Source organism: Perca fluviatilis, chromosome 17, assembly GCF_010015445.1.
Source record: "Perca fluviatilis chromosome 17, GENO_Pfluv_1.0, whole genome shotgun sequence".
Lineage (NCBI taxonomy): Eukaryota > Metazoa > Chordata > Actinopteri > Perciformes > Percidae > Perca > Perca fluviatilis.
In genome coordinates, this window is record NC_053128.1 from 19,946,432 (window position 1) to 19,971,666 (window position 25,235).

A 25,235-nucleotide genomic window follows, 5' to 3' on the forward strand; every position below is an offset into this window, starting at 1 on the left:
GTTTTAAAACTGTACTGCTGTGTGGGCCCGCCCGGTTTAGGCTTCTTTGTGGCCTTCCAGAAAACCCAGATTGTGTAAGTGAACCCATCACCTTGTATGTTAATTGTTTTGCATGAAGGCTGGCTGATTATTCTTAACCCTTTGTTGTCTTTTTGCATTTATTATTAGTGTGAGATTCTTATTCTGTTGTGAAGACTTTGCTAATACCAGCTTCTTTTTCTCCTTTAGTTTCATACACTTATAACAAGATTAAAGGTGTCCGTCTGCTTTAACCCCCCTCCCACCACACCTTTATGACTGTTGGAATTGTGGGACATGCGTCTGACACTTTTTGCAACTTTCCGAAACCAACAATCTCGCCCACTTTACGCAGTGATTAGCCGGGTGTGCATACATGAGAATTTAGGTTTTCTTTGTTCATTCTTTACACTTCAAACTACTTCTGCCACTTTTCTTATGTACAACCAAGCACGTACAAAAAGCCATGAATAGAGTTGGGGCTGAAGGGAATGACGTTAGTTTTGCAGGCATTCGGTCATAAAACAAAGCAATGGACACGTTTGACCTGATGATGGCACTACTGTAGATGAAAAGTTAAAGGTCCCATGGCATGAAAATTTCACTTTATGAGGTTTTTTTAACATTAATATGAGTTCCCCCAGCCTGCCTATGGTCCCCCAGTGGCTAGAAATGGTGATAGGTGTAAACCGAGCCCTGGGTATCCTGCTCTGCCTTTGAGAAAATGAAAGCTCAGATGGGCCGATCTGGATCTTGCTCCTTATGAGGTCATAAGGAGCAAGGTTACCTCCCCTTTCTCTGCTTTGCCCGCCCAGAGAATTTGGCCCACCCATGAGAGAGAGAGACATCATGACTTTCAAACGAGCAAAGTGGCAGTTGGTCAAGGCCACAACCCCAGCCTCCACCTTGCCCCCCCCTCTCTCCTCCTCAATAGCTACAGACACAGAAATGGCACATACTAAGGAAAGCTCATTGTGGGACTGGCTCTAGTGGCTGTAATTCTGCACCAAGGCTGAATTTCGGGAAAGAGACTTCAGATACAGTATTAGCGGACCACTAAGGCCTATATAAAAGCATCCAAAGAGCACCATGTCATGGGACCTTTAAGGGATCAGTTGAACGTTGTTACAATACATCCTCAGGTGGACATGAATAGCTGTACCAAGTTTCATGGCAATCCAAAATAATCTAACTAAACATGATCCAACTTTACAGCTTTCAACCACATGTGACCTTCATCAGCGGAAAATCTTCTACATGTGGTCGAAAGCTTCAGGGCAACAAATTAGTTCGTGACTTAACCTTTTTTCTGTTTCCAAGCTAAACAATCAATAGCTGTCAAGACATTTCACTATAAAGTGTCGATCTCATGGAGGCAGAAGAGAACAAGTGAGAACACCAAAGTCTGAGGGATTCATCCTCTGGGAACCATGAATCACTTAAGAACATTTTGTTCCAATCCATTCAGTAAATGTTGAGCTATTTTACTGGGTAACTAAAACCTCTGACCTGTTGGTGGTGCTAAATGAAAAGTCATATGATAAAGAATCATCCTCAGAAGAGGATGGCAAATTATTGACTTCATTGCAATCCATCAGACAGTTGCTGAGATATTTCAGTCTGGACCAAAGTGGTGGACCGACCGACCGACCGACCGAATGTTGGTATAAGAGACATTTTGGCCAGAAGAAAGGCCTCCGAACACCTGAGCGGACTTCAAAAGACAACACCTTCCTCAAATTTCAAGAAGCTATCTAATCTCCTCCACCTTTAACCATAATGCACCTGGAACAAATGTGCCAGTCTAACAGAGCAAAGTGGCCCAACAGAGGATGTTTCTGTGTAGCAGCAGGCGGAGGGAGGAAACACAGGTGCCCTGTGTCCGACCAGCCTATTAAACAACACACAGGCCCTGAAGGCAGGAAGCTGCTATTGACTGGAAGACATCAAGAAAAACGCACCTTTCAAAGCACACACACACATTCAACACTATACACACACACGGAGGTGGATAAAATCAGCCAGGTATCAGGTACTGCCCCGAGGGAGAGGGTTGACCTGTGGAAGCCGGGGGAGACGAACACACAGCTCATTCAACGTCACATACACATCTCCATAATGCTGTTTTATCCTAGAAACGCACCGTAGGTAAAGATCATTAATTAGAGAAAGAATACATTTAAATATTCATATATCTGAGTATAGTTAAAACTGATTCCTGTTCGAGTTGACAGATGAAATGAGATAAGATGTAGGAGATTAGTTCACAAACATTCCTGCTCTGCTCTATACATTGCATTAACCTATGGAGCGCCGACCGGTATGTTTGTCCTGCATGTTAAAAGCCACTGAGTCTGTGCCCGAGGAGTGTTGTCAGAGGCAGGAGTGTGTGCGTGGAAGAGGAGAGGGCAAAAAGAGGTCATGCGTTTAAATGCCCTTAAGCAAGGCACTTGCCTTAACTCTCTCAATGAGAGGCTCCTTTGCTACAAAAAGCCAGCATTTGTGTAAGGAGCATGAAGGGTCGCCTCTGATGAAATCTAAAGAGTGATTCATGTTTGGGTCTGATAGGCAAATAAAATAAAAATGTCTGGCCATGAGAGAAGCAATACTAATGAGTGCAGTCTGCAGGGGAAAAAAAAAAGATGTTTTTCTTCAGTGCCTTCCATTTCCTTTAAAGCAAGTTAGAGCAATAAAAGAATATCACTTCCTACTAAAAATTGTATGGAAACTAAAATATATTGAATGCCTTTGTACAAAGGTACAGGAGATGTCTGGTGCAAGTGGACGCTTGGAGAGAATAAGAAGCGAGTTATTAGTTAATGTCTCAGTGAAAGAGGTGAATGGAGTCTAAGTGGAAAAACAAAACCCCTGAGAGAACCACAGAGAGGCTTCGAGGGCCCTGGATGGAGAAATCACAACAGCAGCAGTCAAGAGCGAAGGATGGAGGGGAGAGGACACCAAGAGGGAGACCAAAAAAAATTCAATAGGCGGAGTGGGAGAAATCGAGTGTTGATAAAAGATAAAAAGTAACAAGTAGAGCGTGCGAGGCGTCAGCAGCAGATGGAGAATGTGCGTCAGGAGGAGGATTGGGGACAGAAAAAGAATACCAGGGATGAATGTGAGTGTTTACAGTACAGTTTATGTTTGTTGGCAGTGTTTGCAGGTGTTTATATTTGCATAGCATTTCAGAGCCATTGGATGTTGAGCAATGTTCAAAGCAATGTTGTGTGTGGGGGAGGAAAGTAGAAAAAAGGGTGACCTTACATGTCGGGGTCTTTCTTTGGAGCCCATGCTGGACAAGCCCCTAATGATCACAACTTGAGCTCTTGCCTTTTTAATAACCCACCCAGGCCTGACTGAGTCGCACAAAGCTCGAGAATGGAGTGGCGCAGATGGAACAAAAACAGGCCAATTCCTTGGGAAGGATGCCCTCTGAACCCAGCGGCTAATGCAGCCCCTGCCGCTCCAGCCGGTCATTATTGTTGTTGGAGAGGAGGAGAGAGATGGCACTCCAAAACAAGGCCACCACCACCGCTGAAGTCATGGTCCACAAGCCATGTGAGAAGAGGCTTTTGGTCGAGAGCTCCTGTGCGACGCCAGCACACAACCAGCACCTCCAGCACAGATTGTCTCCCCCCGAACATTATTAAACATTTCAATTTGATCTGAACAACAAGAGGCACTAATAGCTGCCTCTCGCTGTAGCATTTCGTCACAGGCCCGAGAGCATGTAGGTTAGCCGAGTGGCGTCGCCTTTTAGCGTCGCCTCCCCCCCTCTCTCAAGGTGCTATGATGGCCCCCGGGCCCCTGTCACTCATGTGGCCCATCAGTCACCTTCATCTGCAGAATCTGACTTTATCTTAATGAGCTGTTGTTATTCCTGAGAATTAATGGAGACTACTTCCATTCATAGTACAAGAAGTTGAGCATTATCACGTTAACTAAGCACCACAGATTATCTGTTCACCTGATGTCTGTCCAGGAGGGAAAAGTCTTAAATAAATCTGAACAGGGAGCTTTGGCTTCAATGCAACGTCTGCTTGTCCAGCGCCTTGATCCAATTCGGACACCCAAACAGTCCCTGTCTGTATTGTCTGTGTTCTTCATTGCGTTTCCTATTGTCACATCACATTCCTGTGTGTGTGTGTGGAGGTGGGGGGGGGGGGGGTCTTAATTCCAGACATCCTGCTCTTATTGTTGGCCGCCCCAGGTTGACCGCTGCTCAACATGTCAGGCTCTAAGAGAACAAAATGGGGCCCGTGCCGCGGAGAGCGATCACACAGACACACAACTAGAACGCATGAACACACTCCCAGGTCTGCTCCATCTTTTGACTTTTCTGTAGTTGAAGTGACAAATGAGAATAATTCAAATTTAGACATGCGGTATTTGAAAAAAAGTGAAAGATTAGAAAGAACATTTTTCTCAAAATGTTAAACAATATAAGGTTTTGTTATGTAACTGCAACCAGAACACACACGCACACACACCTGAAAGGTTATAGATGCTACTAAAAATCTAATGTTCTTTGTTTTACTTTGTTGAAAATTAAAGATAATTTTTTGGGGCTTTTCCGCCTTTAATGGACAGGACAGCTAGGTGAGAAAGGGGAGAGAGAGGGGGAAGACATGCAGGAAATCGTCACAGGTCGGAGTCAAACGCTGGACCTCTGCGTCGAGGCATAAACCTCTAAATATATGTGCGCCTGTTCTACCCACTGAACACACTTTGTTGAAAATTATTGCTGCATCTTTTAGTCTTACATATCACCTTCTTGTAAAATGAAACAATGTTAGTACCTGTATGTGTAGCAAATGTCTGAATTAGTAATAAAGTAAATACATTTAAACTTAATTACAGGCCCTCAAACCAAAAGTGTTGACATTCATAAATAGTCACCGATACCGAATGATGAATAAAAGTAACATTTTATTTTTCCCCAAAGAGAAAAAAACCCTAACATTTCAGAAATAACCCCTTCATTTGAAAACAATATGCAACAATGGCATCAACATATTATACACAATATTAAAAACAAATAAATGTGCAATTAGGATTCTTAAAAAAATGGCACATTCTGTCCCCCTCTTTTCACTCAGGGTTGTGTTGTACTACAGCACCCTCTAGTGGTTTACATTTTTGTAAGTAAAACTAACACATGAAAGCACATTTGTACCATTTGGAGTACCACTACAGACAAAAGTTAACACAACAAAACGAAATAAATTAGGTCCAGACATTTTGAGTCACTCAACAAATCAGGTTCCCGCGTTCTATCCTGAGAGAGGGTTTGGGATTCCCTGAGGTTTATATAGTGCTGCAAGATAAAAATGCAGAAAGACCGCCTCAGATATGGCTCTGCTGTTTCTCTGCTCCACTGCTCCGTGCTCCCATAAACTAAAAGACTGAAGTCCTGTCAGCTTGCAGCAGAAATGTATAAATCCGCATTTTTAACTGGTCACAAAACACCTTTCAGGCCTCTTTGACCCACCGAGGAATGATGGTCCTGCGATAAGTCCGTCTTTCTGAAATGTTGCGTCTGACTTTGATCACCGCCGAAGGAGCCATCTCCAGGTCCAAAGAAGGGCTGGAGTGGGACTTTTTCAGCCCGCCTTCATCCTCCTCTTCGTTCCCCACAGATTCTGCACACACTGCTTTATCAAACAGGTTCAGGTCTGCGATGCTCAACCTACCTGTCTTCCGCACACTCTTCCAGGCCTCCAGCCCCTGGATGTAGATCTTATAGCGACACATCTGCAGGGTTTGAAGAGACACAGGATCACTAATGGGTCCTTTAATACTCAGAATACACAGTTTCACTCACAGTGCTTTCATTACCTCGTGGTGCAGGTACTCCGCTTTGACGCGATGCTCCTCCAGCTCCTTGGCCTTGGCTTTTTTGCCCTCTGGCAGGTTTTGTTGCAGGTAAGACAAGTCTGCCTCGAAGGACTCCAGCATTCCTGCATGAGACTGCAGCTGGCGTTCCTGCAAGACGAGAAGAACAGCAAAAATCATGCAAATCCGTTTTATGCAAATCCTGCTGAGGAACAAATAGAAAGAATTATCCCCGTCGTACTCCAGCTGCAGAGGTGCACAAGGGTTCCATTTCAGTAATGTATTAACTTTTATCTAAGTTGCAATAAAACTGCATTTTGAGAGAATTTTTCTTCTTTCAATTTCATAGATTATGTGGGAAGGAATCATCCAAACATGTCAAGTGAGACTGTCTAACCTAATTCATGAGCAATTACAATTGCTGCTACAGCCTCATTTGGTCTGGTATGACCAGTATCTTACGGAGGTTATAGCTTAAGGTGCTATAACAGACAATAGTTTTAGCATTTATGATTATCAAGTAATTGTTAAATGTAGCCACAGAGGCCACTGTTGGGCTAAAATTGACATAGATGTGGTTTAATAGAACAAGAGACATTGTTAAAAAATAGATATGTGACGTTTAATTGGTTGTTCCTGTTACGAGAGAGAAAAAGAAACAACAATTCGAAAAAATGTAAACAACGGCAAGTTGAAGTTGGATCATGCAACAGGTATTTTGAGACAATGAATTAGGTACATTCCTAAGACAGGTTCAGTAAGAGTTTTGTACCATGAAGGGCAAGCATTTTGAAAAAGTTCATGTCACAAATCCCCGGCCGTGACACTTGAATGTGAGTGATTGTGTTTGTTTGGTTTGTCTTTATCTGTCTGTAGTATGCTTGGTGTGTTCTGTCTGTGTGTTGGTGTGTGTCTCCCTCTATCTCTCCCCTGGCAGTCGGTTTGGGGTCGTGCCTGGCCTGGGTTTTCCACACACCCGGCGCTGATCCAGTCACCACAACTGAACCTCACCTGCTCGTCGAAAGCAGACTTAAAAGGACAGCCAGACGTCCAGTCCCCGCCGGATCGTTATGAAGTACTGAGTACGTTTAAACCGCTACCAGTATAGCGTTAGATGCCAGCCTGTTTCTGCCAGCTTCTATCTCAATTTCTTGCCAGTGTTTTTTGCCTGCAACTGACTTTTGATCGCTCTGTCAAAGTAAAGGATTCTCCGATCTCGGTCCTGGAGACCCCGTCACCTACCCACATCCTCTGGATCGCTGTTGTTCGGATCAAGACCCACACTCAAGTCTGCCAGCCAGCTGCTCTCCGTACCCCTCCCTCACCTACTCAGTCTGTTTGCACATTTCTAGTCTTTACTGCTTGACTCACTCTTCTGGTTCGATCGGCTTATGGGTTTTACTACAGCAAACCTGACAGTTCATATAAGTGGTGTCTAAACACACAGTATATATAAATGAAAGTCACAGTAGAGTTGGGATTTGTAGAATATACCAGGAATTAAACCTGTGACATTATCATATGTAACACTAAGCCAAAACATTTTAAAATACTGAAAAACACATTCATACACAAAATGACTTGCAATCATGAATAGGGGAAGTACAGTATGAGTGTGTACCAGAGTTTGAGCAGACTGTGAGCAGGGGAGGATCGGTCTGAAGAACCTCCTCTGAGAGCCGACGGCGGCGGGGAACGGAGGCGAGGAGTGAAGAGCCGAAACCAGGTTGATGCGGCTGATCCATGAATACATCTCCACTTTGGATCTGAGAGGAAAACAAACAGTGACAATGACTGCTTGACTCTTTGACACAAACGAACACACACACATAAGCATAAGCACACACACACACACACACACACACACACACACACACACATAAGCACACTTCTGTGACTTACGAGGCCTGAAAGAGGAAAACCCTCCAGTCAGCCGTCTGCAAACGGAAGACGTGTGGCTTCTTGGTGTAGTCGGCCGCCTGCTCGGCCAGAGAGTGGTGCACACTCACCACCTCCTCGTTAGTCGGCTGATCCCTCCTGTAATCATCCTGACACACACACACACACACACACACACACACACACACACACAACATTATCTATACTGTAGTGTGACGACCCCTGCGTGTGCCCAGGCTATTTTAGCCTGGCTGCAGTGTAGCTCTGGTCTCTCTTTCGTTGGTTTCCCTTTTGGTTTGTTTACGTTTGTTTTCTTTGGTTGCACTTTTCACTTACGCACACACATCATCACTCATGCACACTTACACCACTGAAAATACTGAATACCACACTCCACACCTTAATAATCCTTTTATGTGGTCTACTTTGGTTTGATTTAATAAAATGACCCGGCTCTAGGCCACAATAGGAAAATAAATATTGAATGCTATTGGATAATGCTGAAAAACCAAGAGTTGAGTTACTGACCTTCTGTAAGTAAAGGACCATTCCCCTCAGCACTCCGTAGAAAGTCTTCCAGCCTCTCTTCCCCCACGGAGCTGCCACACAGAAACATTCATTAGACAGCATTGATATTAAAGCCCTTCATGATGAAGGCCACTTGTTACAAATGAGAACTTAACATCATCAGAACGCCAAGAAATTATCAAAAATGCAGGGTTCACCAACAAATAAAGAGCTGAAGCGGCCTACTGCATTATCAACATGTCCGAGAAGTATCTCAACTATAAATTATTAGCTGAAATTGTATACAATCTCTTTATTTCTTTAACTGACAAGAGCACTGACCCATTGCGTAGTTCTTATAATAGTGAGTGCTGTTGACCCAAAAACATTTTACAGGATGTGGTGTGCTCAGATTCAGTGCATGCATTTAAAAAAATGTAATCTATTTAAAACATTAAATAGTGATTATTAACAAAAATATTTAATTTAAATATAACATAAAATCCAGCAAAAAGCTAAATAAAATATAAATTTTAAACATTTAAATTACACATTAAATTTCATTACACCATGTGAAAGGTTAGAGTTTTGCCTCTTATAGGTTTACTGAAAAAGGCCAAATGACTATGAAATATCTTAATAATTAATACATTTAACATAGTCAAACTAAATGTTTGCCTTTAAAATGAAAATGTGGTTAAAATCATGATTGATTACATATCTTTCATTTCAGACACAGTAGCAAAGCCAAACATCAGAAATCCTCAGTTCACACCAATTCCCATCTGACAGAGGATCTCATGTTGTTGTTGACAACATGTCATGTTTTGATGTCAAATTAACTGAATTACGGACTGTGCCTTTAAATCCTGACTATCCTCAAAGGCTAAGTAATCTAGACAGATGTTTGTGTCTCACTCACTGCGTTTGCCGTCAATGTCAGCATGCAGCTTCCTCTGGAGGAATCCCTGTTTGACCACAGGGGCCGTTTTGTCATGAGGAACGTCCTGGAAGGGGTTGGCTCTTGAACGCAGCGGAGCATCTTCTCCTGCGTCTTCGTCCACCAACACAGAGTTCTTCAACTCCTCCTCGTCACTTTAACATGCAAGGACAGATTCTTACTGTATGTGTGAGATTATATATGTGAAGAATGAAGAACAGATGATGTTTTATGACAGTATTTCTATCAGTGCACTTACACAGCCCACTCCAGCGGCTCACTCTTTATGGAATTGTAAAGACTCTGCAATGTAGATGGAGAGGAAAAAGTTCAATTACTTTCACCAACAAGGATTTGACTTTGGTTTCTGAAAGAAAAAAAAATCAGTGACAGTAATTACCTTTAAGAGATCCTTGCTGAAGTTTTCTTCTTCATTCATCCCATTGAGGTTGGACACGAATTTAGACGAGGACATGGATTTTCCTACATTCTGTTAAAACACACAAAACGTGTGACTGACTAAATGCCTCACAGAGATCATCTGGTAACACAGTGCCATTTCAGAACAAAACTTAAGACGTAAATAGTCATAAATGTTTCCTACCTGTCCATGCAAGTCAGTGTTGAGAAGCATCAAAGCACATGTGAGAGCCAACACAGGCTCTGAGGATGTAAAAAAAAAAAAAAAAAAGAGGAAAAATTACACATTCATCTGTCATATGTGAGCGCTCGCTGCTGTATCTTTGAGCAGAGAACGAAGAGTAAACCATGACTGAAGCTCACCTGAAGATGTAAAGCAGTCAGGGTTGCACTGATGGAAGCGGCAGGCGAAATGCTGCAGCACTCGCTCTCTCTCCTGAGTCTCTCCTATCAGTACCACCACCTTCAAAAAAGATCTGTGAAAGAGAGAGAGAGAAACCCCAAGGGAAAAAAGAGGAGATTGTCTCGTAACATTTTATGAGTGTGTTTTGTGAGAGAAGTTACTGCATAAAAAAAAATCCAAGCTCCGCCTTTGTAATTCTCACCTCAGGGCATGATCGAGACTTTCCCCGGTGAAGTCAAAGAGTTTGAGGTATTCCTCCCCGACAGCACGACTGAAGTCATTACTAAACAGACACACAACACATTCTGTATCAGTGTTATGACCACTATATTTCTTAGAAATGATATAATACGGTTTATATTAATCTAAAAACTTTTTTTACTGGGACAGAATAGAAAACAAATAAAGTCTCTTTAACTCAATATCTTGACAATATTTCAGCGATGATTATGTGTGGCACGTAATATTAAAAAAAGGGAGGCAAAGGAAAATGATGTGGTCTGGATAAAACAATAAAAAAGAAAAGATGTCTTTTTGAATATGATGGCCGAGCATACAGAGGAACTTAGTGGTCATTTCACTCAACTCAAACTGTCAAAAAGGTCCAGAAGACATTCAGAATTTACTGTAATGTGACCTGTCACCAGGACAGGGTGATTTTTTAGCTAAATCTCAATGTTATAATAACCATAAGCCAATGACATGTGCAACCAGAGACGCAGTGAAACACTGCTTTTCTACCTGGTGTTAGGTTTCTCTTTAAAGGGGTATTCCAGCAATTTTTAGTCAGGCAGCAGAGGTTAAGATACCCTGATTTTTTGTTCCATGCTACACTTCCCATAATGCAACTCAATAGCATCTTTCATTAGACTATCCGGATCTGGTTAATACCAAAGTCTATTATCCGTTACCAGTTTGTAACACATACTTTCTGTTATTAATTGGTAGCCGAGATGCCCCCTGATGACATCACCAGGGTTATTTTCTCTGACTTTTAAAAGCTCCTCCAAAGCCACAGAAGACATAATACAACTGTTTTAACAGGCTGAGCAGCCCCGACAGCAGCAGAAACACTTCTGCAGCTGCAGCTCCACAGTCAAGTTTTGGGTTTAGAGTTCAAAAGAAAGGAAGATAAAATATGAGTATGAGAAATGGGCTTACTCTTTGTCTAAGTGCTTCACCACGTCCACACGTTGGATCCCATCCAACTTAAACAGCCGTTCAGCGAGGCGGCAGGCCATCTCTCTGTTCACGTCTTCTCCATTAATAGGAGGCACTGCAGTCTCAGAGGGTTTGGTTTGCTCTCCATTTGCAACAACTGTTTGCCCGGATCTCTCCTCAGCACCTCTTACTTCTTCACCCTGATGTGACGTCTCAGCTTGTTTGTCCACCTGATTGAACTCGGCCTCTGCTGTCTGCTGTGTGACCTCGGTCTCGGGAGACAGATGCTCTGTTATTTCTGCCTCGTCTGTCTCTGGCTGCACAAGCTGCTCAGAGAGCGTTGGCTGAGACAAGTCGGTTGTTTGCGGCGTCTGCTCATTTTGCTCGGATGACTCCGTCTGTTCTTGCTGCTCTGCCTCTCCGGGGTCTTCAGCTTCGACACAAACTGTCTGCTCCGACTGAGTGGAGTCCTCTGGCAGGTCTGCATTTTCAGGATGGGTTGACTCTTCTGTCAGTTCCATCTCTGGTGACTGTTCCAGATGTTGCGACAGTCCTGACTGCTCCGAGTCTTGTGTCACCTCTGCTTGGATCTGCTCTGGCTCTTCGGCTGTCACAAGCTGCTCGGACTCGGTGTGTTCAGGCTGTACGTCTACGTCCTGTGAAGTTGTTTGGTCACTATCTCGTCGCTCAAAACGACAGTTTTTTTCAGTCAGCTCTACTATCTCTGGTAAGTTTTCTATTCTCTCTGCATTATCTGCCGCCTGTATCGATGGTTCTTCACTGTCGTCCGCAGCCTCTGACTGTTCAGGGTCCACGTTCTGATCTACATCTTGACACATTTCTGGCTCTTCAGCCTGAAATGTGGGATCTTCATGTAACCGTTCTACTATCTCTACGTCCTCTCCAGTCCCTGAGTGCCGCCTTTCCTCCAAAAGCTCTGACTGCTGCAGATGAATTAGCTTATCTGGGTTTATGGTTGGTCCAGCATCGTCAGCTTGTACTGGCTCTGCAGGAAGCTCCCTACAAAGTGTGGATGAAATACGCATTGTAGTTATAATAGCACATAATACTGTACTTAACATAATGAAAGCATTTACTGTTCACACACACTTCCTGTTCCCTTTCTTAAATTAAGCCCATGATACTCACACATCACTCAGACGACTGACAGTTTTTGCCTCATCACTCTCTTCAGCACAGGACACTTTTATCTGCTCCTCTTCTCCCTCGCTTTCCTCCTCTTTCTCAACACCATTTGCAGAAGTTTGCTCTTCCTCTGATTCTCCCTGTCCAGTCAGCAGAATGCTGGGCTCCTCCTGTTCCTCTTCTAGTTTTAGATCTAAAAAACTGTCCGCTTCATCTTCTGAGACTTCATTCTCTTCAAGAATATCAATTAAGTCTGCAGTTTCTGGATCTGAGGTTCCTAAGAGTCCCTCCTCTTCTTCTGAGTCCGTCCTCTGTGCGATTTCTGTAAGAAGAAGATGGTGAACATCACAGTTTTGCAGCTAAACCAGAATATATTTCTAGTAAAAATGAGCAGGCCACAAGCATAACACAAACTCCAGAAACAAAGAATCATGAATTATTTAACTGAACCACAAATGAAAAAAAAAAAACATTCCCGTTTAAAAACTAGAAGATAGAAAAAGACCAGAAAGTGTCTCTCCGAGAAATACGTACCGTTATTACAGTCTAACAGCTCATGTGTTGGATCTTCCCTTTCCTGTGTCGGCGGCTCTTGCAGATCTGCAGCATCACATGGCTGGAAATTGCAACACAGGCCAATGATCATGAAAATGATTTGTGCAAGAGCTTGCAATTGCCAGCTGTTTCATAGTAAGAAGCTGCACTCTGAGCCTCATCCGGCCAACATTACATCCACTCTATTACTCCCACCACTGCTCAAGCTACTACAGTGACCCAAACACTCGTCTCAACAGAGATAGAGACTGAGGTGGTGAGGCCAGAGTCAAGTCAGCGCCTAGAGAAGGAACGGTTACTGACACAGGAAACTATCTAGAGGCGTATATACACACACAGAAAATGCACAAATACGGACAAAATTCTAAATAATGGCAGCTTGACAACATCACACGTCGTCTTGTATCTCCACACACACAGTACGTACCTCTGAGCTGGTTCCTGTCCACTCTAAATTGGAGTTCTGAAGCCATGAATCAAACCCATCTTCTTCCCCTTTGCCCTCCCTCATGTAAAGCTCAGCATTAATGTCTCGAGATTGGTGAAGTGACGGGGAAGTGGTGTCTAGACTCGTCACAGCGCCAGAGTCCGCCTCACTGGCCGAGCTGCTGTCAGTCATGAATGAAAGCGTCTCTGCAGAGGGATCGGGCATGTCCCACTGCACTGTGGCAAAGGAAAGCTGAGGACTTGTGCAGGTCATGGGGCACACCGGCCATATTACCTGCTCCCATCGTTCTGCCTCCTCAGGAGTCTCTCGTCCTGCCTTTGGGGAGGGATTGAGTTGATCTGTCCCGTGTTCCTGGTTTATCTGTAGCTCTGTGTCGCCCAGTTCAATGCTCTCCTGCTCTCCATTGATGTACTGGTGGTCGATAGAGGTCCATGAGTCTTGTTGAGGCGGCTGAAGGACTGAATCTATAACATCTGGCAAAGAGGTGCACAAGTTTTGCTCCTCCATTAGCAGCATGAATCTCTGTCAGTTCCGTTGTTGGGGCGTTTGTGGGTTTTGGTAAAAGATGCTGTAGCGGTAAATGTCTCGCTACAAAATGTCCTCCTCTGCCGTATGAATGATGATCATTTTGTAAGATCCCATGAATGTGAAATCCTGCAGCATGTTACAACCTCCACTGGAGCCATTCACAGATCTGAGACAAGAGGAAAAAAAACATTAACATGACATTAACATTTCAAAGGTATTTTACCACAACCCTATCTGAAGCAGCATGAACAATTCTTTCCTTGAATTTTGGGAGCCGTAACATCGTGTAACAACAAAATTGTTCTGCTAAATGGATTCTTCATTAAATAAATAAAAACTTGCTGGGTAGCCTACAGGAGAAACATCTGATTTGCTGAGAGACAAAAAAGCCATTCATAAGACTCTACTATATTTGGTTGTAGAGTTAGTGGGTTTTATGGCTCTTTATTTCTTTCTATTCATCTGTGAGAAAGAGTACATTTAAAACTACTGACAACAGCCTTTCAAATTACACACAACGCTCCGAGCAAAAACAAAACTTCAGTAAAATAATGTCTGGTCCTGATAGCACAAAAATACTCCACACACTCACCACTTGTATGTCAAATCCAATCTGGAGAAGGTTTTTTTTAGCATGCAATGCTCATTTATCAATTGTTTTTAACTTCTTGGTGCGGCACTGCAGGAGTGTAGGGCAATAGACCTTTAGTGAAATGTCACACTTATACTTCCTGACCACAGACACAGAAAATCTGCAGAGCAAGAGAGATAGAGAGAAAAAGAGACAGAGGTGTATGGTGTGGATTAAGAAAGAGGCAGAGGGTGGGGTTGAGGGGCTGTTTCTGGTGAGCAGTTTAACTGCCTGCGTCCTGTGTTTATCATTTTATCACCACACTGCACAGTGACTCTGGGCAAAGGATAAAACCGTGAAAGGGTCCAAATTTGAACTGCATGCAACAGCGAGAGAACTTTAACAACAAATTATCATCTGTGTTTGTACAGTTGATAACAGTTAAAATGTCAAACCTCATATCTTGTTCTCTTCTTCCTACTTTAATCTTTGATATCACCTTTGTCTATCTTTCCCTCTCTGTCATGCTTTTTATTTCTATACTTCTCTATCTTAATCATTCTATTCACGTCATGCAACCAACATCCGGGACAGACCTTGACCACATTTCCTGTGTGGGTGCTCACTTCTCAGTTCCTGTCAGGGTGCGACAAGTGCTACAGTACATAACATGTACAAGAGTTAACAAAGATTAACAAAGAGGATCCGCCTCATGTTAAACAAAAACAGTTTGAAACTAAAATGTGGAGGTACTAAAACGTACATTTAAAATGTTAAAGCAGCTGTATTGTCTCCCTTACGGTTTATAAGTGAGAATCTGAAAGTTTAATAAACTAAAATTAGAAATAGTTTGGACCATTCTGATGTGATACAGTAATGATTACAACCTCTTGCTGCTCTTTGAGAAAATATTGTGTTTCAAATGATAACACAGTTTATCCTCTGTGTGTGATGTTATCTTTGGCAGCACTGTTGATGATGAAACACTCAGACAACTGCGGCGATAGAAACTCTTTTTCACCTCCATCAAATCAAAAACAAAAATAAAGGATACCTTCAGCCAAACATTACTGAAACAACCCACAGTAAGTGGAGAATACCAGGAGAAGTTGCTTACAATGCATGGGAGGTTTATACGCCACACCACATGCTTAAGAGGATGATGAACAAAATATTAAAGAGGAAGTTAAAATATAAAAAACATACCAGAGAGGATCAAATAAAAAAAGAGGAACACAGTCACACTGGGTAAAGTGAAAGTTGTGAAATGACTTATAAATGTGTATAATAATAGAATTTGTCTAAAGAGGATAAACACAAACACTCCCTGTGTCACTCATTACCACAAGTGAACATGGTACAGACCTGAATTTGAACACTATCCAAACCTCAAAGAGCTTAAAAAAAATGAAAAAGAATCCTATTAGTAGAAATCTTTTCAACTGTGAAGCATGACTTACCCCCTTCAGGCTCTTTAAAGCAACATCATATGATCAACAGGCTTGTGAGGTTTTAAAGTCTTGTGAGAGGGAATGACACGCCGCTGTGTTATACCGGGTTTATACTACTGTCAAAGTGCTGCACCTTCACAGACACATTCACCCACACACACATGCACACAAGAATACAAATAACCCTCAGTTGATTACATCTGAACCTGCTGCGCACAACAAAAGAGCCTCACATCCGCTCTCTTTAAGCCGAGCAGCCTTATAGTCTGTGGTGTCGCATAACGATGCATGCAAGTCCTAGTCTGGACCAGGTCCTCCTCCTCCTCCTTCTTCTTCTTCATGCTGCCTGTCCATTTGGGATAGATCAAGAACTGACTTCAGTCTCTCTCTGTCCTGTTCCTCTCCCAGCAGGTATGGCTGTGGAAAAAATGGGATAAATGTATTCAAAGAGGAAGAAATAAAGGGGACATTGTGATTGGCAGATGACCTAATCGCTCAGACACCTTAGAGGCCTCTGTCCACGCCCACTACCCTGAAGGCATGCAAGCACACACATACAGGTCAGGTGAGGGGAGCGGCTCAGCTTCATTCCTGCAAATGACAGGAGGAATCATGTGGCAGAACTATCTAGATTCAATGTACACAAGTCATTAGCTGCACTTGAATTAGCTGGGCCTCTTACTATTGGTTTACTGGCTTGGTGTCTGGCTATGGGCAGAACCCCCTGTTTAACACAGACGTGTGTTAAAAGGCTTACCTTTACAAGACTTAGACTGCATGTTTCATTTTATTAGACTTTTTCTTTTAGCGCTGAATTACTTTATTTCTTAGTTTTAGCATTAACTTACTGTTTGCAGCGTTACTGGCTGCTTTTTCATAATTAGCTATCATTACTCACATGATTAACTAGCTAGCAGATGCAAAATCATTATTAGCTTTACATTCATCACGGGTATCAGTATTTTTAGCAAACTAATTAGTATTTTCATTAAAATGGTTATCACTCCTGTTACTAACTTTGTTGCAGTTAGCTAGCGTTACGTTAAAGTTAAAGCATACTAACCTAAGTAAACAATGTAATAAGTGCCATTAGCATGATAAGCATTCAGATTACCGTTGATAAAATATTAGCATTACCTAGCATTTATGTGCGCATCCTTGCAGCTGTAGTGAGTTAGTTGCTATCTAGTGGCTGTAGTAGCTGATTTAGTAGAGGTGGTGGTACTAGTAGTATAGCTAAGTAGTAACGTTAGTGTCCTAGTAGTGCTGCTATGGTTTTGCAGTTCTTCTTGTTATTTAAACACCATTTTCACCGTTGTTATTTGTGTAAACAGTATCACAGTAACGTTAGCTTGGGCCCCGGCTAATCTAACCACACCACAGCAACAACTCCACACCAACAGGGGCGCTGCAGATTTGTAAGCAAAACAAAACCACCTTCTCCTCGCCGTCACTTTCGTGCGACTGTCTCCTGCTTTTGTTTCTTCCGCACACGGCAGCACAGAGTCGCACAGCCACACACCCACTTTTTTCCAGATACTTTCAACCGTGTACAAACCATCTGGCGAGTTGTCCACAGTTGCAACCGCTCGGTCTAACATGGCCAAGTCGAGTGATCTCAAACTCTTCCTGGAGTCTTCTCTGAATGAGATATTTAAAGCCACAGTAAGCGACATCCTGGACTCAGTGGACCGGACCCTGTCTGAGTACCAGGGCACAATACACAGGATCGAGTCTGAAAACGAGGGCCTGAAGCGGCTGCTGTTTGCACAGAAAAGTACAGAGTCTGCTGCAAAAGGTATGGTCGTCTACGCTCCGCAAATACAAGGGTGTCTGCGTTGCGACAGTGGACACTGTAGCATCATGCAGCCAATGATCAATTTGTTCGAGCGTTCCCTGCATTGTCAGCAAATTGTGCCTGTGTATGTGTACACTACAGGAGGAGACAGAAGACCGGAAGCAGACGTAAATGCAGGTTTAAGTACATTAAAAACAAGCCTGTGCAAACGTTTATGAGGTAGAAAATAGGCACTGGTTTCAGTGATCCTGTGTAATACAGTGCTAATTACACTGTAGTACATTACTGTCACAGTGTCCTGCCCATACTGATGGTAGGTTAAGTTAACACAGACAATTCTACTATAGACAGTAAACCACAAATATCTGTGTACCTGAAGATGTAAATATGTACAATATTTTTCAAAATGCAGGAATCAATCATACTTTTCATCTAACGTTACTGCGTTAACTAGTACTTTTAGTTTAAATGATAGATAGCTAAACTGAAACTGTGTGCACCAAATTCCTTAAGAGTATGAGCCTTAAGAACAGCTACTGCAACTAAGTGTGTGTGTGTGTGTGTGTGTGTGTGTGTGTGTGTGTGTGTGTGTGTGTGTGTGTGTGTGTGTGTGTGTGTGTCAGTCCATCCATCCCAGTGTTGGACATCAATAAAAACATCAACACCACTGCCTTAGTATTACTACAGATATTATTTTAAGAATGTTCCAGACATATTTTTTTTTTTTTTACACATTGTAATATCTAATCTGTGATATCCCATTGTATGACATGCATTCATCATGTTTAGTTCAGCCTTAATAATGTTATTTTGTGTTGTTTACAATAAAAACTCATCAGGGTGCCTTTATGTATCCTCTGGGTAAAGCTAGGCTAATCAGTGTCTTAAAGGGGTGATAGAATGCAAAACCGATTTTACCCTGTCATAATTGAATAACGACAGTTCGGTGGGTAAATAGGACATACATAGAAGCTCAAAGTCCCTCTGACACTCCTTTACTATGAAAATCTCATATTTTGAAACTGCCGCTGAAAACGGGCGAATCCCAACAAAGCTGAGTTGCTTACGCAAGCGTCTCAAAATCCGGAACCTTAAGAGAACAGTCACGCCCCAATATTTACATAGGCTACACAACTGACCTGAGATCAGGTAGTCTTCTGAATCTAGCTAGGTCACGCAGATCTCTGCTATTCCATTACAAAATTCACTTCTGAAACTTTTTTATGCGAGAAATCAACCATATAAAGCTCAAATATGGGCCGCTTTACGAAAAAGGATGGCTTATTGCAAATTTTCTCCGACTGTGTGTCGGAGTTTAGTGCCGGTGTTGGTGCTGCCTGGGTTGCTACATCGCCGCCCTGACCGCAGTGTCAGCAAGCTTGTTACGCCCGCAATCTTTTACCGCAGCCCGCAGGTTCCAGTTAATCTTATAATGGGTATGTGTGTTGAGTTATTTAAACAAACAATCGGGGAAATAAACGCCTCTTGTCCGCGAGTCTCATTGATAGAGCCGCGGTGAGATGGAGTCCATCAATGAGAGCTAGCCAGCCTCCTCCTAACTCTGACATTCACAAAAATACATTCAATTGATATCCGAAATCGGACAAGTGTTAGCTAAGCTTTGTAAGACCTTGAGGAACCTGTAATATTCATGCCGTGACGAAATTCAAACTGTAAATATACTTTAGTTATGCGAAAGTGAGCAAGCTGCGATATTTCTCCATTGTAATGAATGGGACATATAGCAAGCAGCTGCTGGTCCTACAAAGACGCCTCGCGTTCATAAAAATGCCTTAAAATCAAATCGGTCACAACGGTTAGCTTTATAAGACATTGGGGAATGATGTTGTATAAGTGGCGTGACGAAATTCAAACTGTAAATATAATTTAATTATGGCGACAGTGTAGCTAGCTAGCTGCGGTATTTCCTTATTGTAATGAATGGGACATATAGCAAGCAGCTGGTCGTCCTACAAAGACGCCTCGCGTTCATAAAAATGCCTTAAAATCAAAGTGGCGTGACGAAATTCAAACCGTAAATATATTAGTTATGCCGGCAGCTGGCCGCGGAGCCCCGTAGTGCAGTATCCACAAAGGGTGACTTTGCGCTGGGTATGGAGCCCAGCAGGCTGCCGCTTTCTCGTCAGACTGTGTGGAGCTCCTAAAGTCCGACACGTCTTACCAAATTTGCAATTAGCCATCAAATTTTGTAAAACGGCCCATATTTCAGCTTTATATAGTTGATTTCTCGCTTAAAAAAGTCTCAGAAGTGAATTTGGTAATGAAACATTGCAGTGTCTGGAATATGAGATTCTGTCGCTTCTCTAATGTATGTGTATTGGGGATTCGCTCAACCAATCAGCGCGCGTCTCTAATATGTGCGTATGGCAAGTCGCTCAACCAATCAGCGCGCAGCTCATCTAAATATTCATGACCATACCATATTTGGAAGAAAAGCTGTTGTTACAATTAGGGCCAAAACACAGGGATGCATAAGGGCCAATAAAATATCAACCAGGCCATTTTCAGCCCAACCAATGTTACATACCCCATTAGGAGACCATAAGGAACAGTGTGAAATACCCTATATAATCATTCTATCACCCCTTTAATATTTGAAGTGCATCAAATGGCTGTGTAATGTTAAGTGGGTCAGTTGCAGTGACAAAGCCCCAGCTGCCCTCAGCTCTATGGAGCATTTTGGTGTCTTTCAGCTCATTGTTCTTTTTCTGGCCCGCAACTTCACTTAGTTCCGCCTCGTCTCCACTTATAACAGGCAGCTATTTTAGCAAAAAACTCTGATAAACCCACTGTACACTACTTGTCCAACACCAAATGACAGACAGGCAAAGGTAGCAGCTATCTTGTGAACATACTGGAGCATTAAGAGCAGCTAAAGATCCTAATAATTTCCTCAGGAAGTTAGTAGAGACAAAAAACAGAGATGTTATTGTACTACTGCCAAGCTAATTAAACATTCTTGCTGTAATCTGTGTATGACTCTAAATTACAGTCTATACTAGTTTGTTCAGTCATTTTTATTTTTTTTTATACAGATGTTCGTGAACAAGATGCCACTGAAAAGTCTTTCACTTCAGAATGGAACAGTCGTCTCGTCAGCTCCACCCAGGGCTCGTTCAAGATGTCCATATGCAGCAGTGACAAGAAGAGCTTCAGGAGGAAGCAGAAAGACAAGATGAGGGAGAGCATATCCCCTTCCTCCTTTTTACTGCAGACTGATCATATGGTAGAAAGACCATGTATGAACACAGCAGAGGTAGGTGTGTCAACCCCAAACTTGATATCTGTAAAAGCAGAGCCTGGCCTGGATGAAAGCGGTGCTATTGACCTCTCCCAGCCTCCATCCCTTCTCAATCTGACAATGAGGCCAATAAAAAATGAGAGCACAGAGGTCAGTTTTGACAGTCACGATGCATATGCGCCACTGCCGCCATCTACAGGCCTCAAACAAGAATCCAGAGGCAGTGACAGTGAAGTTAAAGTCACCATTGTTTCTGACACTTACATGCAGGATGGACAGTTCATTAAGACAGAGGAAGAGGAGCAGAGTGGCGTGCTGCAGTATGGTGACAATGACATTTTCTCTAAGCAAGAGTTGGACCATGCAATGAGATATTACCCTGAATCAGAAATAGATCCTGAGGCAACGAGCAGACAAGTTGTGGAGCCAGAAGTAATGGTGCAGGAGAAAAACGCTGCTGTTCCCGCAGATGGATTTTTGGAGATCCGTGACAACTTTCTCCGTTGTCCCACCTGTCCCAAAACATTTAGTCGAGCAGCCTCACTCAACATCCACATCAAGACACACAGCGCTGAAAAGGCGCACAGCTGCAGCTACTGTGGCAAACGCTTTGGCCGGGCCGATCTCCTCAAATCCCACAAGCGTACCCACACAGGAGAAAGACCCTATAGTTGCAACGTCTGCAGTAAAACATACGCCCATCCCAGTCAGCTCAGGATACACAAACGTGTCCACACGGGAGAGAAGCCGTATTCCTGCTCGCACTGTGGGAAGCGCTTCAACGAGCACAACCAGCTCAAAGTCCACTTGCGGACACACACCGGGGAGAGGCCTTACAGCTGCCAGGAGTGCGGCAAAACTTTCAGCAATGCAGGCAACCTGCGTATACACGAGAGGATCCACACCGGTGAGAAGCCCTACTGCTGCGCTCAGTGCGGGAAACGGTTCAACGGCTTGGGTGACCTCAAAACACACTACAGGATTCACACTGGAGAGAGGCCCTACAGCTGTGAGCTGTGTAAGAAGACCTTCAGCCAAGCGGGCCACCTCACCATACACATGCGGATGCACACGGGAGAAAGGCCGTACAGCTGCAACGAGTGCGGCAAGAAGTTCACGGTGGCCAGCAGCCTGAAACTGCACCAGAGGACTCACACCGGAGAGAAGGAGTACAGCTGCTCGTACTGCAGCAAGAGCTTCAGCAGGTCGGGTCACCTGAAGAGACACGAACTGGTGCACACCAAAGAGAAGGTCTTCCTCTGCAGCCAGTGTGGAAAGACCTACACTGACCAATCCTCCCTTAAAAAGCACCTGAAGATGCACGCCGCCAAGGAGCAGAAGGCTCAGAGCGAGGGAAGCACCAGCGAGGCGGAAACAAACCGCCCTTCAGCTTCGGAGACACTTTCAGAAATTAGAAGCCAAGTCTTAGAAGATGAGTAATATAAAAGCTGAGAATGAGTGCTGTATGTGATTTTACTAAATAATCTTAAATCAAGATCAACTGACTAGCTTTTTCAGAATCACATCTCACAGCCTACATAAGCAGGTATTACAGCTATAACTGTTGTGCAGTATTTTGGTGTCTAATAGTAATAAGCATTTAAATGCTTTGTATTAGTCTGTTAATCAAATTGGACTTCCTGGATCGTATTTTATCGCTTCTTTGGTAACTTAAACAAAACGCCACCACCAATCCAGCCCCCTGCACTGTTTTAATGCAGGGCTGTTGTGTGCTGTGGTTGAAAGCTCCAGAAAAAGCTGTTAATCAGAGCTTGAGTTTAGATTATTATTGTCTTAACTGCTGTTCCTGAGTTCAAAACTGTAGTTGTCGTTGTGGTACAGTGCAATACACTGTTGTCTAGTCTTTGCTGTGATTTAGTAGTTCCATGACTGATTGATTATTTTTTATCTTGATTGATAAACTCTAATATTCATCTTGTCTTCTTTCTTGCAGCAGTGTAAAGAGACAGATAATGAACATTTCATTAAAAGAACAGTTGTTCTTTTAAACATGCTGTATGTTACCAAAATGTTGGTATTTTTGAAATGCTTTAAAGGAGGAGTTCAATGCAATGTCTGTCAGATTGTCAGGATGATTTCAACCGACCTGCTGAAGCAAGACACTGAAATCCAGGTTCAGGTTTCTCTTCTGTTGTCCTGACTTTTGACCTCCTTGAAAATAAAATTTCCCCACAGGGGTTAGTATAACAACAATAACATAAAAACAGCAACATAAGTGTTTTAGAATTAAGATATTATGATGCTCATGTATACATGTCGTAGTAGTCAGAGGGTTAGAAATGTGTGCTGCACCAGTGACTTAAAGTGAAGATCATTCATATATTGCTGTATATAGCTTTAACTATACAGTCAGCAATCCATTAAACTGACACGAATGTATTTGTCTAGTAATGTTACTGAAAATAATGTTCCTGCAAATAATCTGTCTCGATTGAATAGTAAATAATTGTTTTGCTGATCTCAGAGAATGTGGAGCTTCTAGAGGATCCGTTTTAGGTCGTTCACTGTTGGAAACGCGTCTCTTACCATGAAATATGTACAACTAACACACAGGAGCAAAATGTCATGTTTATGATGAAAGAGCTACTGTTTTGTGTGGCAACTGGTTGGTATACCTGCACAGCAGTGTATATTAAACTGAGTGTTTGCTACTAGGACTTTATTGTGACTTACTTTTGTGTGGTTTGCGTCTAAATTAAAGAGAAAAGTTAACCAAAAGCTTTTTGTATGTCTTTGTTACGTAGGGATTGGTATTTTTGGTGTGTGTGTGTCTGTGTGTGTGTCTGTGAGGATGATTACAGGAGGGATCAGCCGACTAACGAGGAGGTGGTGAGTGTGCACCACTCTCTGGCCGAGTAGGCAGCCGACTACACCAAGAAGCCACACGTCTTCCGTTTGCAGACGGCTGACTGGAGGGTTTTCCTCTTTCAGGCCTCGTAAGTCACAGAAGTGTGCTTGTGTGTGTGTGTGTGTGTGTGTGTGTGTGTGTGTGTGTGTGTGTGTGTGTGTGTGTGCTTATGTGTGTGTGCTCGTTTGTGTCAAAGAGTCGAGCAGTCATTGTCACTGTTTGTTTTCCTCTCAGATCCAAAGTGGAGATGTATTCATGGATCAGCCGCATCAACCTGGTTTCGGCTCTTCACTCCTCGCCTCCGTTCCCCGCCGCCGTCGGCTCTCAGAGGAGGTTCTTCAGACCGATCCTCCCCTGCTCACAGTCTGCTCAAACTCTGGTACACACTCATACTGTACTTCCCCTATTCAGGATTACAAGTCATTTTGTGTATGAATGTGTTTTTCAGTATTTTAAAATGTTTTGGCTTAGTGTTACATATGATAATGTCACAGGTTTAATTCCTGGTATATTCTACAAATCCCAACTCTACTGTGACTTTCATTTATATATACTGTGTGTTTAGACACCACTTATATGAACTGTCAGGTTTGCTGTAGTAAAACCCATAAGCCGATCGAACCAGAAGAGTGAGTCAAGCAGTAAAGACTAGAAATGTGCAAACAGACTGAGTAGGTGAGGGAGGGGGCTAAAATAGCCTGGGCACACTCAGGTGTTCCAGGTTACTCTGACGAGCTCCTCAGTCAAAGAGACAGGTGAACAGCCAGACGTGTGTGTGTGTGTGTGTGTGTGTGTGTGTGTGTGTGTGTGTGTGTGTGTGTGTGTGTGTGTGTGTCAAGCTCACCTTTGTGTGTTGTTGTCCTCCGCTGCTGCATTGCACATTTCTGTTTGTTTTGCTAATAAATTGTACTGATAATTTTGTTACAAGCGCCTCCCATCCTTCCTTCAGTTATTTTTACATCAATAGCCCTGTTATTGCTGTGATTTTACTAGTAAAATAGTGATGTTTGACAGACGAGGATGCCATATGTGAAAGTTACTTTAAGCATTATAAAACCGATATAAGACCAGTTGACTGAGAGTGGAAGTGAGATTTTCCATTACAATGGAGATGGATGGAATTTCAAATGTGGTGCTCAAAACATTGAAAAATTTCTACTTTCCTGGTTAAAATATCCACAGAAGACACTATCAGCTGATTTCATGGGGACTATTCTTGGGGACATTATTTCTGGAAAGACAAGTTGCAGGTTCTTGTAGTTTGTTTTGGTGCCATATTTGAAAATTATAACAAAATTCCGTTGACCTCCATTGTATTCAGGTGTGAGAGATTAGGTATCTCTTAGGGCTGCAACAGTTATTTTTATTATCGATTTATTGTGTATTTTCCAATCAATCAGCCAAATCAATCAGAAAAAGCCCAT

General features: G+C 42.8%; 2 protein-coding genes across 7 annotated transcripts; one reads left to right on the forward strand and one right to left on the reverse strand.

Annotated features, from left to right (window-relative positions):
- Window positions 1-4,927: 4,927 nt before the first annotated feature.
- Window positions 4,928-17,280, reverse strand: LOC120545545 (PH and SEC7 domain-containing protein 4). Of its 4 annotated transcripts, none has more exons than XM_039779957.1 (18): window positions 17,020-17,280; window positions 15,892-16,299; window positions 14,453-14,612; window positions 13,312-14,026; window positions 12,864-12,945; window positions 12,333-12,651; window positions 11,184-12,203; window positions 10,225-10,305; window positions 9,983-10,095; window positions 9,804-9,862; window positions 9,600-9,689; window positions 9,459-9,502; window positions 9,182-9,354; window positions 8,281-8,351; window positions 7,756-7,901; window positions 7,475-7,619; window positions 5,857-6,003; window positions 4,928-5,772 (listed from the first exon to the last, which is right to left on the reverse strand). In XM_039779957.1, exons 4-18 carry the CDS (start codon window positions 13,846-13,848, stop codon window positions 5,491-5,493), a joined length of 3,309 nt encoding a protein of 1,102 aa, XP_039635891.1. In that variant the 5' UTR covers window positions 13,849-14,026; window positions 14,453-14,612; window positions 15,892-16,299; window positions 17,020-17,280; the 3' UTR covers window positions 4,928-5,490. The 4 variants fall into 4 exon arrangements, with proteins under 4 accessions (XP_039635891.1, XP_039635892.1, XP_039635893.1 ...); XM_039779958.1 differs by lacking the exon at window positions 14,453-14,612 and adding an exon at window positions 16,386-16,473; XM_039779959.1 differs by lacking the exon at window positions 14,453-14,612 and having other exon boundaries at window positions 16,116-16,299.
- A 59-nt stretch (window positions 17,281-17,339) lies between these two features.
- LOC120545547 (zinc finger protein 771) lies at window positions 17,340-23,681 on the forward strand. Of its 3 annotated transcripts, XM_039779960.1 has the most exons (3): window positions 17,340-17,680; window positions 17,822-17,857; window positions 20,737-23,681. In XM_039779960.1, exons 1-3 carry the CDS (start codon window positions 17,482-17,484, stop codon window positions 22,380-22,382), a joined length of 1,881 nt encoding a protein of 626 aa, XP_039635894.1. In that variant the 5' UTR covers window positions 17,340-17,481; the 3' UTR covers window positions 22,383-23,681. The 3 variants fall into 3 exon arrangements, with proteins under 3 accessions (XP_039635894.1, XP_039635895.1, XP_039635896.1); XM_039779961.1 differs by lacking the exon at window positions 17,822-17,857 and having other exon boundaries at window positions 17,341-17,680; XM_039779962.1 differs by lacking the exons at window positions 17,340-17,680; window positions 17,822-17,857 and adding an exon at window positions 17,869-17,993.
- Window positions 23,682-25,235: the final 1,554 nt, after the last annotated feature.

What these genes read in the sequence shown, in the direction of transcription:
- LOC120545545 (XM_039779959.1), bottom strand. Translation starts at nt 13,848, where the DNA reads ATGCTGCTAATGGAGGAGCAAAACTTGTGCACCTCTTTGCCAGATGTT. An exon ending in GGACAGGAACCAGCTCAGAG is followed by an intron (nt 12,946 to 13,311) that starts GTACGTACTGTG and finishes TGCAATTTCCAG; the next exon opens with CCATGTGATGCTGCAGATCT. An exon ending in ACACTGACTTGCATGGACAG is followed by an intron (nt 9,690 to 9,803) that starts GTAGGAAACATT and finishes GTGTTTTAACAG; the next exon opens with AATGTAGGAAAATCCATGTC.
- LOC120545547 (XM_039779960.1), top strand. Translation starts at nt 17,482, where the DNA reads ATGGCCAAGTCGAGTGATCTCAAACTCTTCCTGGAGTCTTCTCTGAAT. An exon ending in TACAGAGTCTGCTGCAAAAG is followed by an intron (nt 17,681 to 17,821) that starts GTATGGTCGTCT and finishes TGTACACTACAG; the next exon opens with GAGGAGACAGAAGACCGGAA. An exon ending in GGAAGCAGACGTAAATGCAG is followed by an intron (nt 17,858 to 20,736) that starts GTTTAAGTACAT and finishes TTTTTTATACAG; the next exon opens with ATGTTCGTGAACAAGATGCC.